This window comes from Sapajus apella, unplaced genomic scaffold (assembly GCF_009761245.1).
Source record: "Sapajus apella isolate SASKATOON/1434 unplaced genomic scaffold, GSC_monkey_1.0 scaffold3, whole genome shotgun sequence".
In the NCBI taxonomy this organism is placed as follows: domain Eukaryota; kingdom Metazoa; phylum Chordata; class Mammalia; order Primates; family Cebidae; genus Sapajus; species Sapajus apella.
Genome location: NW_022436943.1, coordinates 65,995,739 through 66,008,394, shown reverse-complemented (window position 1 = coordinate 66,008,394; position 12,656 = coordinate 65,995,739). Strand labels below are relative to the sequence as shown.

The window sequence follows — 12,656 nt, the reverse complement described above, 5'->3', positions numbered from 1 at the left end:
AGGAAGGCCCTATCCGACCTCCCTGGGATGATGAGGAAGGCCCTATCTGCATACCCCCACATCGCCTCTCCTGGGGCGTCCTCTGCTGCTGGCCACCTCCTGCCAAGGGTGTAGCTTCCATGAGGCAGACGGATGTGCCCTGGAGGACCTGGTGGGCATGCTCTGAGCAGACCAGGGCTTGGTGCAGCTCTGCCTGACTTCCTGGGAGAGGGCCGGCCTGGGGGTTGGGGCTGCCTGCGTGCCCTGCTTGTCATGGATGTTGTCCCTCGGGCCAGGCAGCAGCCATCCAAGGGGTGCTGGCCGGCACGGGCTGGAGGTGCCGAGGAAGCCCTGACCGCAGGCCCCCATCCCACTTGCCCTGCATAGCCTGACATCAGCAGTGCCCGATGTCAGAAGGAGCCCGGCCCAGAGCGGCACTGGGGCACTGAGTGGGGGGTGGGGCTGGCGGGGGCCATGTCTATTCTAGGAAGGTCCTGGGGAAGTGACGGTGCATGGCACCTTCTGCTGTCGAGTTGCTGGGGGTTATTCGGTTGAACTTTTTAGCACCTCTCAGGCAGCCCTTGCCTCTTTTCCAGCCAGCTACGTTATGTGCATTTTTTAACACTGCAAAGCATTTGAAAAAGTGCCTCCTGTTCTTCTCAGAACTCCTGCCGTGAGCCTCATGCTGGTGTTTTTTTAAAGAGAGCAGAGTGGAAAGGGAAGTAACAGCCCCGAACCCTGGTCCTGCCAGGCAGGCGCGTGACTCCAGCATGTCCCTGGCCGGGAGCAGATGGCGCCATGCTGTCACCGGCAGCTGGGTGAGAGCTCGGGAACCAGCACCGCCGACAGGCCGCCAAGTTGCCTGTCCCTCACCACACTGTGCTGCCTGGGTGGGGGCCTGCTGCCCACTCGAGGACAAGCATCCTGTCCCAGCCCGAGAGTCCCTCCCACATTAGCCCCCAACACCAAGACCCTCATCACCCTCCCTTTGCCCTTGGCCTCCCCACCCCCCAGGTTTCTGCCTTCCTGCCCCCAGGCACCATTACTTGCTCCTGCTTCTGCCCCAGCCAAGTCCTCCACTCAGCTCTGGAGCTGCCCTTTGAAACTTGAGATGGACTGAGAGCGGGGCAGTAGTCAGGGTCCCAGAGGGCAAAGGGCAGCAGCACCACCAACCCCAGCCAGCCAGGGCGGGGCTGGATGCAAAGCACAAAGTGAGGAGTGTGGGTGGCTCCAGCCTGGGGGTGCAAAGGAACGGAAGCCTTGGGTCCTCGGGCGGGAGCCTGTGGCACTTGGCAACCTGCGAGAGTGAAGACAAGGCTGCTCTCTGGTGCTCACAGTGGGGCAGGGCGGGGCAGCTGTGGGACATCCCTTTTTAAACCAGGATGGCTTTGCCACCACCTCAGGTTCCTAGAATTTCTGAGTGATGTCACCCCTGCCTCTTAACCACAGTGTCTATTTCAGCATTTGCCCTGTAGGAAATCGGATCTGGTCTGGACAGGGTCATGTGTGTATTTGAGGAACCCGGGAAAGCTGCCCTCAGCAGGCTTGTCCTGCCCTGCCCGCCCCGTGATCCTGGGGGTGACCTCTGTCTGTAAAAGGCAGGCAAGGCTGTGCCACCAGAGCAGACCCTCCTCCTGCACTCAGGGCCCCCTCCCTGCCTCTTCCCCTTGGCTCTCAGGCCTTGCATTGCTCAACGGTGGCCAGCCCCAAGGTCCATTCCCTTCCCGCCAGCGCCACCCCCTCAGGCTGTGGTGTGCAGTTTCAGAAAGGCTGGGGTGGTCCTCATGCTCGAGGAGCATCTGATGAGGCACCTCCAAAATTTAGAGCAGCAGGTACCGCCAGGATCTGCCAGGGCCAGCCAGGGCCTCGGGGACAGATCCCTTCCCCAGGCGCCCACAGCTGCGGTGGGCAGAAGCCGCCACTGACCAGGCTTTGCCCCAGCATCTTCTCCGCTGCATTTCTTTAGTTTTGGTTTTACAACCCTCTAAAAATCAGAAACTGCTCTTGCTCCTAAAAGGCCTGGTCACAGGTGCCCATGGGCCATATTCATGCCCTGGTCAGCAACCCCACAGGGCCCCCACAGGCCCTGGGCCAGGCCCTGGAGAGGGAGGTGGTGTTGTTAGTGGCTGTGCTATTTACAGGGCAGGTTCCCTGTGGCCAGGGCTGAGGAGAGAGCCAGGAGCAGTGTCCATGGTCCAGTCACTGCCTTGGCCCAGGGTGGGCACCCAGGGACATGAGAAAGCCAGCAGGGGAGGTCCAGGCAGCAGAGTATGGCCCTGGGGTGCCTCTCCAGAGAGGCAGCAGGAGCAGACGGGCAGCACCAGCCCACGTGACTGAGCCCTCCACAGGTGCTGCCTGGCTTTGCCAGCTCTGAGGGCATGGACAGGAGCCCTGCCCAGCCCCTGCCCTGGAGAGGAGCCAGACACCAGGCCCAGCAGCTCCCCACCCTCAGTGCAGTGTCCCCAGTGGGGCCTGGCAGGGCCCAGGAGGGCCTCTGACCCACTGTGGGGAGGGGAGGCTGTGTCTGAGCTGAGTGCTGGGACCCCGGAGGGCCTTGGCTAAGGGCTCAGCAGGGAAAGGATGTGCAGGCCAGGCCCTGGCCCGCTGTGACTCAGGCCTTTCTCCCCACAGGCCGACTGGACCCTGCAGGCAGCTGTAGCCGTTCCCTGGCCAGGTACTTCCTTCGGGCCGGGCAGTGGGCGGGCTCCCTGCTCGCCCTCGGGCTCACGCCCGTCTCTCCCTGTCCGCAGCCGGGCCGTGCAGCGCAGCCTGGCCATCATCCGCCAGGCGCGGCAGCGGAGGGAGAAGAAGAAGGAGTTCTGCATGTACTACAACCGCTTCGGCAGGTGCAACCGCGGCGAGCGCTGCCCCTACATCCACGACCCTGAGAAGGTGGCCGTGTGCACCAGGTGCCCTCCTGCCCTCACCGCGGGGCCGGGGGAGGTTCTGAGCAGGCCCTGCTCTCGGTCCCTGCGGCCCCTCCTCACACCCTTCTCTCCTGGTGCTGCAGGTTTGTCCGGGGCACCTGCAAGAAGACGGATGGGACCTGCCCCTTCTCACACCATGTGTCCAAGGAGAAGGTGAGTGTGGCACTGGCAGCCCTGCTCCCATTCACATTTCTCTGGGGCCTCGGCCTCCCGGCCCCCAGGTAGACGGTGCCCACTGCTTTCCCTGGGCTTAGGACATGCAGATCCCGGCCCTGGCGTCCTTAGAGGCTGCCGTGCTGCCTCCACCCCGCTGTGGGCCGTGCCACCGGGCTCCCTCTTCCCGCCAAAGCGGTGCTGATGGGTCCCCCCTAACCACATGTCGGGGTCCCTTTTCCCTTCTGACACCAGCAGGCCTCACCAGATCCCCAGACCCCCCATACACATGCCCAGGGGAAGCTGGCTTTACAGGTGGCCCTGTGGACCCAGGGCTGAGGCCTTAGGGCGGGGGAAGCTGTGTGTGAGGGGCTCAAGGGGAGGCTGCCTGAGCAGAGGGTGGGAGGGAGGGGCTGGACACGTGCACAGCAAGGCTCCTGGCCCATGCGGGTGTTCCTGCCACCCAAAACCCCACAGACTCACCTGGAGCCAAGGTGGGTCCCGGCTGGGAAGAGGCAAGAGAGCTCTGGGGCCGGGGTCAGGGGTCAGTCTGGCAGGGACACACGTAGCCCCTGTGCCCTGGACTCGGCCGAGGTGTGGTCACGGGATGCCAGTGGAGTGGCGGCTGCCTCGGGTGAGGGAGGCAGCATCGGGCCGGGGTGCTGCTGCTGCAACAGCTTTTCCCCTTGAGGAACTTGAAAAGAATCAGCATTTTTCTCCCTAATAGAGCTTCGGAACTCTGTTGTGAGCAATTTGGAAATTCACGTCGAGTTTCAGGTTCATTAGCTCCCAGCTCCAAAGCCGGAGCACATTCCAAGCTGTCTAATGTGGACGCCCCGCACCAGTGCCCTGAATTAATGTTATTGTTATTTGTGTGGACGTGGCGGGGTGCAAACAAGGTTAATTGAAATGAGAACGCAGTTTCCTCTTGATAACAGCCCCACTCTGACAGCCAGGAGGAGCTCCGTTTGGTGGAGATTTGGCTTTATCATCCCTTTTTATTAGAGCTAATTTGGGCTCTATATCAAAAACCACATTAAGGGAATTGTCTACAGCCCACCACCGCCAGCCCCAAATGGGCCCCCAGCCCCTCTCCCCTCTGCGGCTCAGTTAAAAGACAATTAGAAATAAACTCCCGCTCGTTAAATCACCCTTTGTTTCTTTGCCTTCTCCCTCCCTCTCAGCCCCTCTCTGGACCCTTTCTTCCCTCCTTGGCCTTAGACAAGTTCCTCTCCCCTCTCCAACCTCACCCAGAAAAGTGACTTTTTAAAGTCTCTGGGTCTGCCCAGCTTCCCCAGGGCTCTGGGAAGGGGAGGGGCTCAGGGTGGGGTGGGGGCAGGGAGGGTGGTCTGGCCCTGGAGGGGGGATGGGGCTGTGCTCTGCAGAGGCCATTGGAGGGAACAGGAATAGCCAGGGGAGTGGCTGGAGACCCCGGGGTGCCGGTAGGGGCTCTGTGGGGGCTCCATGCTGAGGCAGGACATCCCCGTTCTGGACACCCAGGCAGCCCGGGAGGAGCCCGCGGTGGCCCATGAGGGGCAGGGAGGTGTCTCCTGGAGATGGCAGGAGGCCCCTGCTTCCCTCCCTGGGTGGCCCTAGCCCCGCCAGTGCTCCTCAGGCCTCAGCTTCCCCAGATGGGGGGACAGCGCGTCTCTTCCGTCTCACAGCCCAGGTGGTGACAGCAAGCCCTGACTGTGGCCAGCGGCCCTGTGCTGGGGAGGAGGATGCTGCTGGACCCTCCTGCTGACAGGCCTCAGCCCCCACAGTGCTGGCCTGCACACCAGGCCTGCTCCCAGACGGCCCTGCCCACCCAGAGCCCAGGGACACTGCTGTGGCCCACAGGGCAGGTGCCTGGGAGGCCCTCTGTTGGCTGCTGGCCCGTGGCTCGTCCTCCCATCCAGACACTGGCCCCATGGCCTGAGGGGCTCTGAGGGCAGCCATGGCCACAGGCTAGTGGTTGGGAGCCCTGGCCGCCCTTTTGCCCTAGATGGTGGACAGGCTCAGAGCAGGAGAGCGCCACTGAGGCTGAGCCGCAGGGCTGTAGGCTGCTGTGTGCTTCCTCTCCACAGAGCGAGGGCTGGGGTGCGGCTCCCCTGGGGATGCTGGGCCCACTCTGAGCAGCAGCTTCCCTGCCCCGCAGCTCCTGGTGGCTGGCCTTCCTGCCGGCCGGCCGGCCAGCATGTCCACCTGTGTCTTGGGGAGGACCGTCTGTGGGCCCTGGAGAATAGCTGCCCGCTGGTCCTCACTGCCCCCCCTCCCCCACAGATGCCAGTGTGCTCGTACTTTCTGAAGGGCATCTGCAGCAACAGCAACTGCCCCTACAGCCACGTGTATGTGTCCCGCAAGGCCGAGGTCTGCAGCGACTTCCTCAAAGGCTACTGCCCCCTGGGTGCAAAGGTGAGGGGTCCGTGGGGCCGGAGTGGGCGGGGTTCCTGTGGCCTGGTTGTCCTCTGCTCACTCCTGGGTGCCTGCCGTGGTGGCTGGATGACCCTTCTACAGCCCTGAGGTGGTCAGTGTCATCACCTCCACCTCACAGGTGATTCAGAGGTCCAGCAGCTTTCCCGGGGTGGCACAACACCAGCACAGGGTGGGATTTGAACCGTGGGAAGGTGAGTTGCAGAGGACCTAGACTTCCAGGTGCAGCCTGCGTAGCCGTGGGAGCTGTCCCTGGATGGGGGCGAGTGTGGTGCCTGGGCCGGGGCAGCCCCTGGGATGTTGCTGGGGTGGCAGTGTGATGAAGGGGATATTGGAGGCTGGGTTCCGGCAGGGCTGCAGGTGGATGTGTGGCCAGCAGCCTCCTCAGGAAGGCAGGGGGTGGACGGGACACTCCCACACAGCCTGGGACAGAGGGGTGGGCCAGGCAGAGCCGAAGGGGCCACCTGAGCTGTGGCTGGTGAGGCTGGAGTGAGCTGGCACTGGAGCTCATTGTGGGGCACCACTGCTGGGTGAGGAATTGGGGCCCTGGGCTGCGAGGTTCACCTGCAGCTGATGGCTCCGACTCGCCTCTTCTGGGGGCATGGCTGACTCCTGCACTGTGGAGGCGCTCACAGGCTCGCTTGTCTGGGAGATTCCCGGCAGCAGAGCTGGCTCCTTCCCCTCTGCCTCATCTGCCCTCCTGGCTTCACTAGGACTCCCCGCCCCAAGCACTGTGGCCTCAGCCGCCCCAGTGATCCTGGTCGCAGGTACAAGCCCCCTCTCCCCCAGCCTCTCACGCCTGTGGCTCTCCCTGCCCTGGGGGCTCCTGCACCTGGCCTATTGCTGGTGGCTAAGGCTGGGGTCTCTTGGCTTAGACAGGGGAGGGGCCCGTAGACGGCTGCAAGGGAAGCTATGGCCCAGAGCTGGGGGACTGGAGATGCGCCCTAGTCCCTGGCACCTTGAGAGGGAGCCCTGGGGCCTGCAGCAGGGCCCACTGCCACCCAGCCCTCATACCTTGTGAGTGTCGGCCCTGCCTCAGGGTCTGAAATCCCTGTGAAGCCGAGAACACCAGGCACCCCAAGAACCCTTTCCCAGTCCACCCGCAATGATGCCAGCCCTAGGCTCCAGTGTCTCTCCTGCCCAGCGAGGGCCCTGTAGAAGCTGTGCCACGCACTCCCTGTGCATGGCGTTCTGTGGTGGGTCGGGCCCTCCCCAAGCATCCCCTCCCTCATCCTCAGTCCTCACGCCCACTTCCCGGGAGGAGCCGGCCCCCAGCTCCTCCTGCTGCCAGGCCAAGGGTTGGCCAGGCCCGGCTCCCCAATCTGGAGCCCAGCAGGGAAGCCCCTTCAGGGAGGCAGGGTCTGGCTGGGGCAACCCCAGACCTTGTAGGGGTGGTGGCAGGATTCCCATGGAGGCCATGGCTGATTATTGTAAACTGTTTCAATTTAAATGAAAATATCAAAGTGATATTTAGGTCCTGCTTCTATTAGTGGAAGTGCTTACTGCTGCCTTTCCGCGTGTCCGCGCCACGGCACCCGCATGATGGATCGCAGCTTGTAATTATATATGGGAAAGCGCTGAGCCGGCCAGATCCAGCGGGGACAGGCGGCCGCCCGGGCCTGTGAGGGTTAATTTTATTCTCTAAATAATGTGAAAAGTGCTGAGTCGTCACCTTGCGCCTGAAGTAGAAGTCCTCAAATGGGCCCCAGAGAGTTTATAATATTCCACTGAATCAAGTGAAATTGTTAACCTTGCTTCATAAAGCGATGGCTTGTTAAAGAGGCACGTTCCCTTTTCTTGTGAATAATTTAGGCAGGGAGTAAATCTCTGCTCCTTCCCCTTTTGGAGGGCCACGGCTGCGGCTCAGGGGTCAGCCTCTGCCAGACGCCACCTGTCCAGGATTTCAGGATGGGGGGTGACTTGAGACTGCCTGTCTGTGCACCTGCGGGGCCTGCCGAGCGTCTCCCGTACACTCGTCTCCTGTACACGGCACCGTCCGGGAGCAGCGCTGCTTTCCTCCTTTGCCTTGGGCACTCGCCCGATCTGCGTCAAAGGGATCTCCCTGGCTGATGCGTTTGCTGGGGGGAGACTTTGAGATGAGAAAACCCCACCTTCTCCCCTTAGTCTGCATAGCCCGCCGTGTCTGTCGGCTGTCATTCTGATGCACTGCTAGCGTCCTCGAACTGAAGAGATTTTCCTCCTCCTCGCTCACCGCCTACCTGTGTGTGTCCACGGGTGTGTCGGGCTGTGTTCAATGCCATCACCTTTTAATTTAACGCTTACGCTGCCCCTGCCCCTCCCTTCACGGTTCCTCTCTTTATGATGCCCCCGACAATTTCTGCACACTTTTTGGCACCCAGATGCTCCCAGCACCCGGCTGCTCTGGGACAGCTGCTCCTGCAGGGCGCCCTGGCTCTTTCTGGGTGTGTGTAAGACTCGGCGTCTGGGTACTGCTTCTGGCAGCTCTGGATGGGTGGGTCAGCCGCTCCTGCAGGGCACCCTGTCTCCTTCTGGGTGTGTTTAGGACTCAGGGTCTGGGTGCTGCTTCCGGCAGCTCTGGGTGGGTGGGTCAGCCGCTCCTGCAGGGCACCCTGTCTCCTTCTGGGTGTGTTTAGGACTCAGGATCTGGGTGCTGCTTCCGGCAGCTCTGGGTGGGTGGGTCAGCCGCTCCTGCAGAGTGCCCTGGCTCCTTTTGGGTGTGTTTAGGACTCAGGGCCTGGGCGCTGTGTGTGCTAGTTGCAGCTGTGGGGTGTCGCTGCTGCTAGCGCCCAGGGCTGGGAGCATCATGTGCACGTGTGCAGGACAACAGCGACTCCACCCCAACTCTGCGCTGAGAGCTCCCGCACACCTTGGGCCCTCTCACATCTGCAGTGCCTGCTCCGTGAGCCTCCACGCTGCTGGTTTCTCCATGCCCTGCATGTGGTTGGTGCCTGTCCGCCGGGAGCTGCCGACAGAGGGAGGGCCCTGGCTGGGTCCTGGGTTTCAGCTCCCCAGTTTGAGCTGATTGCTGAGTCACCTGGGATTCTCCTTGTGCTTGCCCTGGCTTCATCCTTCAGGCTCGCTGGGGCTGCCGTGTCCTCTGAACAGTGCCTTTCTTGCTTCTGGTCATGCAGCGCTTCTCTTGTTGTTCATCCTTTATGAGGCAGGGTCCTGACATCCTTTGCTCTGTGATTTGTGCTGAGGGGTCTTATTTAGGACCTATCCCCACCCACGGTCAGAGTGCCTCCTGCGTCGCCCGCTGCTGGCTTGAGACGCAGCTGTGGGTGTAGCTTGTCCCTGCACAGTGACTTCCTCCTCTGGCCTCAGTCTCCTTTTTCATACAATTGGGGTAACAGCACTGCCTACCTTGAATGGGCTTGGTGACTCTTCAGGGGGTTACAGTGGACCTGGCAGACCTGGGCGGCCCCAGCATGGGAGGCCTCTGCTATGAGTCCGCTGCTGTTTGCTGTTCTTTATTTGCGCATTGTGTGTGAGGTGGGGCCCCACTTAATTTTTCTTCATGTCATGGGCACATTCCCCTCAACAGCAGTCTAACCCTTTGATTTGTGGTGTCAGCTTAAAAAAAGCCAAACAGCTTTACTGAAGTACAGCTTCCCTCCCACATGATTCCTCCACTATAGTTGTATGGTTCTGTGGGTTTTAGTAAACTTAGGTTCCTGGCTGGGTGCAGTGACTCATGCCTGTAATCCCAGCACTTTGGGAAGCCGAGGCGACAGATCACCTGAGGTCGGGAGTTCGAGACCAGCCTGATCAACATGGAGAAACACTGTCTCTACTAAAAATACCGAATTAGCTGGGTGTGGTGGCGCATGCCTGTAATCCCAGCTACTTGGGAGGCTGAGGCAGGAGAATCGCTTCCACCCAGGAGACGGAGGTTGCAGTGAGCCGAGATCATGCCATTGCACTCCAGCCTGGGTAACAAGGGCAAAACAACGTCTCAAACAAAAAAAGATTAAACTTCAAGTCATACAACCGTACCACAACGCAGCTTTTAAACGTGTTCATTGCCGCTGGAATTCCCTCAGCTCTTTCCATCATCAGTGCCAGCCCTGCTGTCCTCCCACCCCAGCCCTAGCACTCACCCACTTCTGTCTCTGTAAGTTTCTTTTGTGGGCCTTTCGTGTAACTGGAACCATGTGGCACGTGGTCGTTTGGTGTCTTTGATTTTGCATCATGTTTGGAGGTCCGTCCCCAGCACCTCACGCTGCACCCTTTTATTACAGAGGAAAAGCCACTGCAGAGACTCACCACGCTTTGTTTATCTGTTCCTGAGTGGGGGACATTTGGGGTGTTTCCGGTTTGGGGCTGTTGTGAGTAACGCTCACAAGCCTCCGTGTGGCCGATGCTTTTGCTTCTCTTGGGTAGACACCTAGGAGTGGAATTGCAGGGTCAGGGGTCACTCTGCGTTACCAGCCACCCAACTGTTTCCTCAGACGGCTTCACTTTTTACACTCCTGCTTTCGTCTTGCCTACTTCCTTGCTGGCTCTCCGTGTCTATCTTTCTCGCACAGCCGTTCTGGCTGTGGCGTGCCGTCTCCCTGGGGTTTCGGTTTGTATTTCCCTGACAGCTTGGGTGTACAGAGGGTGCTTATGGACCACTCCTGTGTTTTTTGAAAAACAGCTTTATTGACAGATAATTCACATACCACATAATCCACCCATTTAAGTGTACATTTCAGTGGCTTTTGGTACACTACGTTACTTTTTAAATCGTGGCAAAATATATATAACATAAATTTTGACCTTTTTTTGTTTTTGTTTTTGAGACAGAGTCTTGCTCTGTCGCCCAGGCTGGAGTGCAGTGGCGCGATCTCGGCTCACAGCAACCTCCACCTCCCAGGTTCAAGTGATTCTTCTGCCTCAGCCTCCCGAGTAGCTGGGACTGCAGGCACATGCCACCATGCCCGGCTAATTTTTGTATTTTTAGTAGAGACGGGGTTTCACCATGTTGGCCAGGCTGGTTTTGAACTTCAGACCTCATGATCCACCCACCTTGGTCTCCCAAAGTGTTGGGATTACAGGCGTGAGCCACTGCGCACAGCCAATTTTGACCATTGTTAAGTGTCAGAATGGCACTTAGTTCAACAGCATAAACTACATTCACAACACTGTGCAACCATCACCACTATTTCCAGAATTTTTACCACCCCTGACAGAAACACTGTGAGTGTTAAGCAACAGCCCTCCATTCCCCACTGCCCAAGCCCTGGTGAGACAACTAACGAGTTGTCTCAGTGAAGCTGCCCACTGTAGGTATGGCCTGTAAGTGGAATCACACAGCATCTGTCCTTTGGCATCTGGCTTCTTTCTTAGCATAATGTCTTGCTCGCACATACGACGCCACTTCATTCCTTTCTTATGGCTGAAAACATTCCGTTGTGTGTGCGCTGCGTTTTGTTTGTTCCGTCATGTGTTTGGTGTGACTGTGAATAGTGCTGCAGTGCTCACTGACGGGCAGGTGTCTGTTTCAGTCCCTGCTTCCACTTCCTTTGGGTGTACCTGAAGGAGTGGAGTTGCTGGAGTCTGGGTAATTCTGTTTAGCTTTTTGAGCAGCTGCCAAACTATTTTCTGTTGTGGCTGTACCGTTTTACATTCCCACCACCAGTCACAAGGGCTCCGGTTTCTCCACACCCTCCCCACCACTTGTTGTGGTTGAATTTATTTATTCTAACGTGTGTGTGTGTGTGTGTGTGTGTGTGTGTGTGTGTGTGTGTGGATTCTTTAGGGTTTTCTTACACGTAAGATCATGTCATTGGCAAACATAATTTTACTTCCCCTCTCCCTCTCTTTCCCTCCTTTCCCTCCCCTTCCCCCTCCCCCTCTCCCTCTCTTTCCCTCCCTCTCCCCCTCCCCCTCCCCCATCCCTCTCTTTCCCTCCCCCTCTCCCTCCCCCTCTCCCTCCCCCTCTCCCTCCCCCTCTCCCTCTCTTTCCGTCCTTTCCTTTCTCCTTTCTCCTTTCTTTTCCTTTCCTTTCTTCATACTCTGACTCTGTCGCCCAGGCTGGAGTGCAGTGACGTGATCTCGGCTCACTGAAACTTCCACCTCCTGGGTTCAAGTGATTCTCCTGCCTCAGCCTCCCGAGTAGCTGGGACCACAGGTGCATGTGCCACCACACCTGGCTAAATTTTGTATTTTTAGTAGAGATGGGGTTTCACCGTGTTGGCCAGGATGGTCCCAAACTCCTGACCTCAGGTGATCGCCTGCCTCAGCCTCCCAAAGTATTGGGATTACAGGCATGAGCCACCATGCTCGGCTTCTAGCTAGAACTTTAATACTATGTTGAATTAAAATGGCAACTGCGGGCATCCTTATCTTTCGTCATCTTAGAAGAAAAGCTTTCCTTTTTCACCATTGAATATGACATTAGCTATGGGCTTTTTTGTATGGTGTTTACTACGTTGAGAAAGTTGCCTTCTATCCTATTTATTGTTTTTTGTTTTTTTTTTTTCAATCATGAAATGATGTTGAATTTTGTCAGGTCTTTTTCTGTATCATCTGAAATGATGCTGTAGTCTTTTTCCTTTATTCTATTAAGGTGGTCAACTCATGACACCACATGGAATCACAATCTCATTAACTGATTTTTGTTTATGAAAGCATCCTTGCATCTGGGAATAAATTCCACTTGGTTATGATGTGTAATCCTTTGGGATTTTTTTTTTTTTTTTTGAGACAGGGTCTCACTCCGTCACCTGGGCTGGAGTGTAGTGGTGCCATCTTGGCTCACTGCACCCTCTGCCTCCCAAGTTTAAGCTATTCTCCTGCCTCAGCCTCCCAAGTAGCTGGGACTATAGGCACAAGCCACCATGCCCAGCTAATTTTTGTATTTTTAGCAGAGACGGGGTTTTACTATGTTGGCCAGGCCGGTGTCGAACTCCTGACCTCAGGTGATCCACCCGCCTCAGCCTCCCAAGTGCTGGGGTTACAGGCGTGAGCCTGGGCCTTGATGTGTAATCCCTTCAATGTGTTGCTGAACTTGTTTTGCCGAGGATTTTTGCATCAGTATTTATAAAATACATTGGTTGATAGTTTCCTTTTCTTGTGTCTTTGTCTAGTTTTGTTATCAGGGTAATACTGGCCTTACAGAATGAATTAGGAAATGTTTCCTTCTCTTAAACATTTTGTAAGAGTTTGAGAAGAATTGGTATTCTTTTAAATTTTTTTTTTTTTTTTTTTTTTTTTTTT

General features: G+C 57.7%; 1 protein-coding gene and 1 long non-coding RNA gene across 5 annotated transcripts in view; one reads left to right on the top strand and one right to left on the bottom strand.

Annotated features, from left to right (window-relative positions):
- Positions 1 to 12,656, top strand: part of ZC3H3 (zinc finger CCCH-type containing 3) — a 92,036-nt gene that overhangs the window by 65,981 nt on the left and 13,399 nt on the right. For 2 of the 4 annotated variants that reach the window (XM_032255069.1, XM_032255061.1), the window contains exons 6-9: positions 2,611 to 2,653; positions 2,730 to 2,888; positions 2,990 to 3,059; positions 5,322 to 5,453. In XM_032255069.1, the coding sequence (XP_032110960.1) occupies positions 2,611 to 2,653; positions 2,730 to 2,888; positions 2,990 to 3,059; positions 5,322 to 5,453 (404 nt within the window). The remainder of the gene's footprint in view (positions 1 to 2,610; positions 2,654 to 2,729; positions 2,889 to 2,989; positions 3,060 to 5,321; positions 5,454 to 12,656) is intronic. The other 2 variants (XM_032255080.1, XM_032255052.1) reach the window with 1 other exon arrangement.
- The window catches only part of LOC116534592, a 23,954-nt gene continuing 12,849 nt past the window's right edge, over positions 1,552 to 12,656 (bottom strand). The window contains exons 2-4 of the long non-coding RNA XR_004261786.1: positions 7,755 to 7,761; positions 3,535 to 3,537; positions 1,552 to 1,562 (exon numbers count right to left, since the gene is read on the bottom strand). This is a non-coding gene — a long non-coding RNA (uncharacterized LOC116534592). The remainder of the gene's footprint in view (positions 1,563 to 3,534; positions 3,538 to 7,754; positions 7,762 to 12,656) is intronic.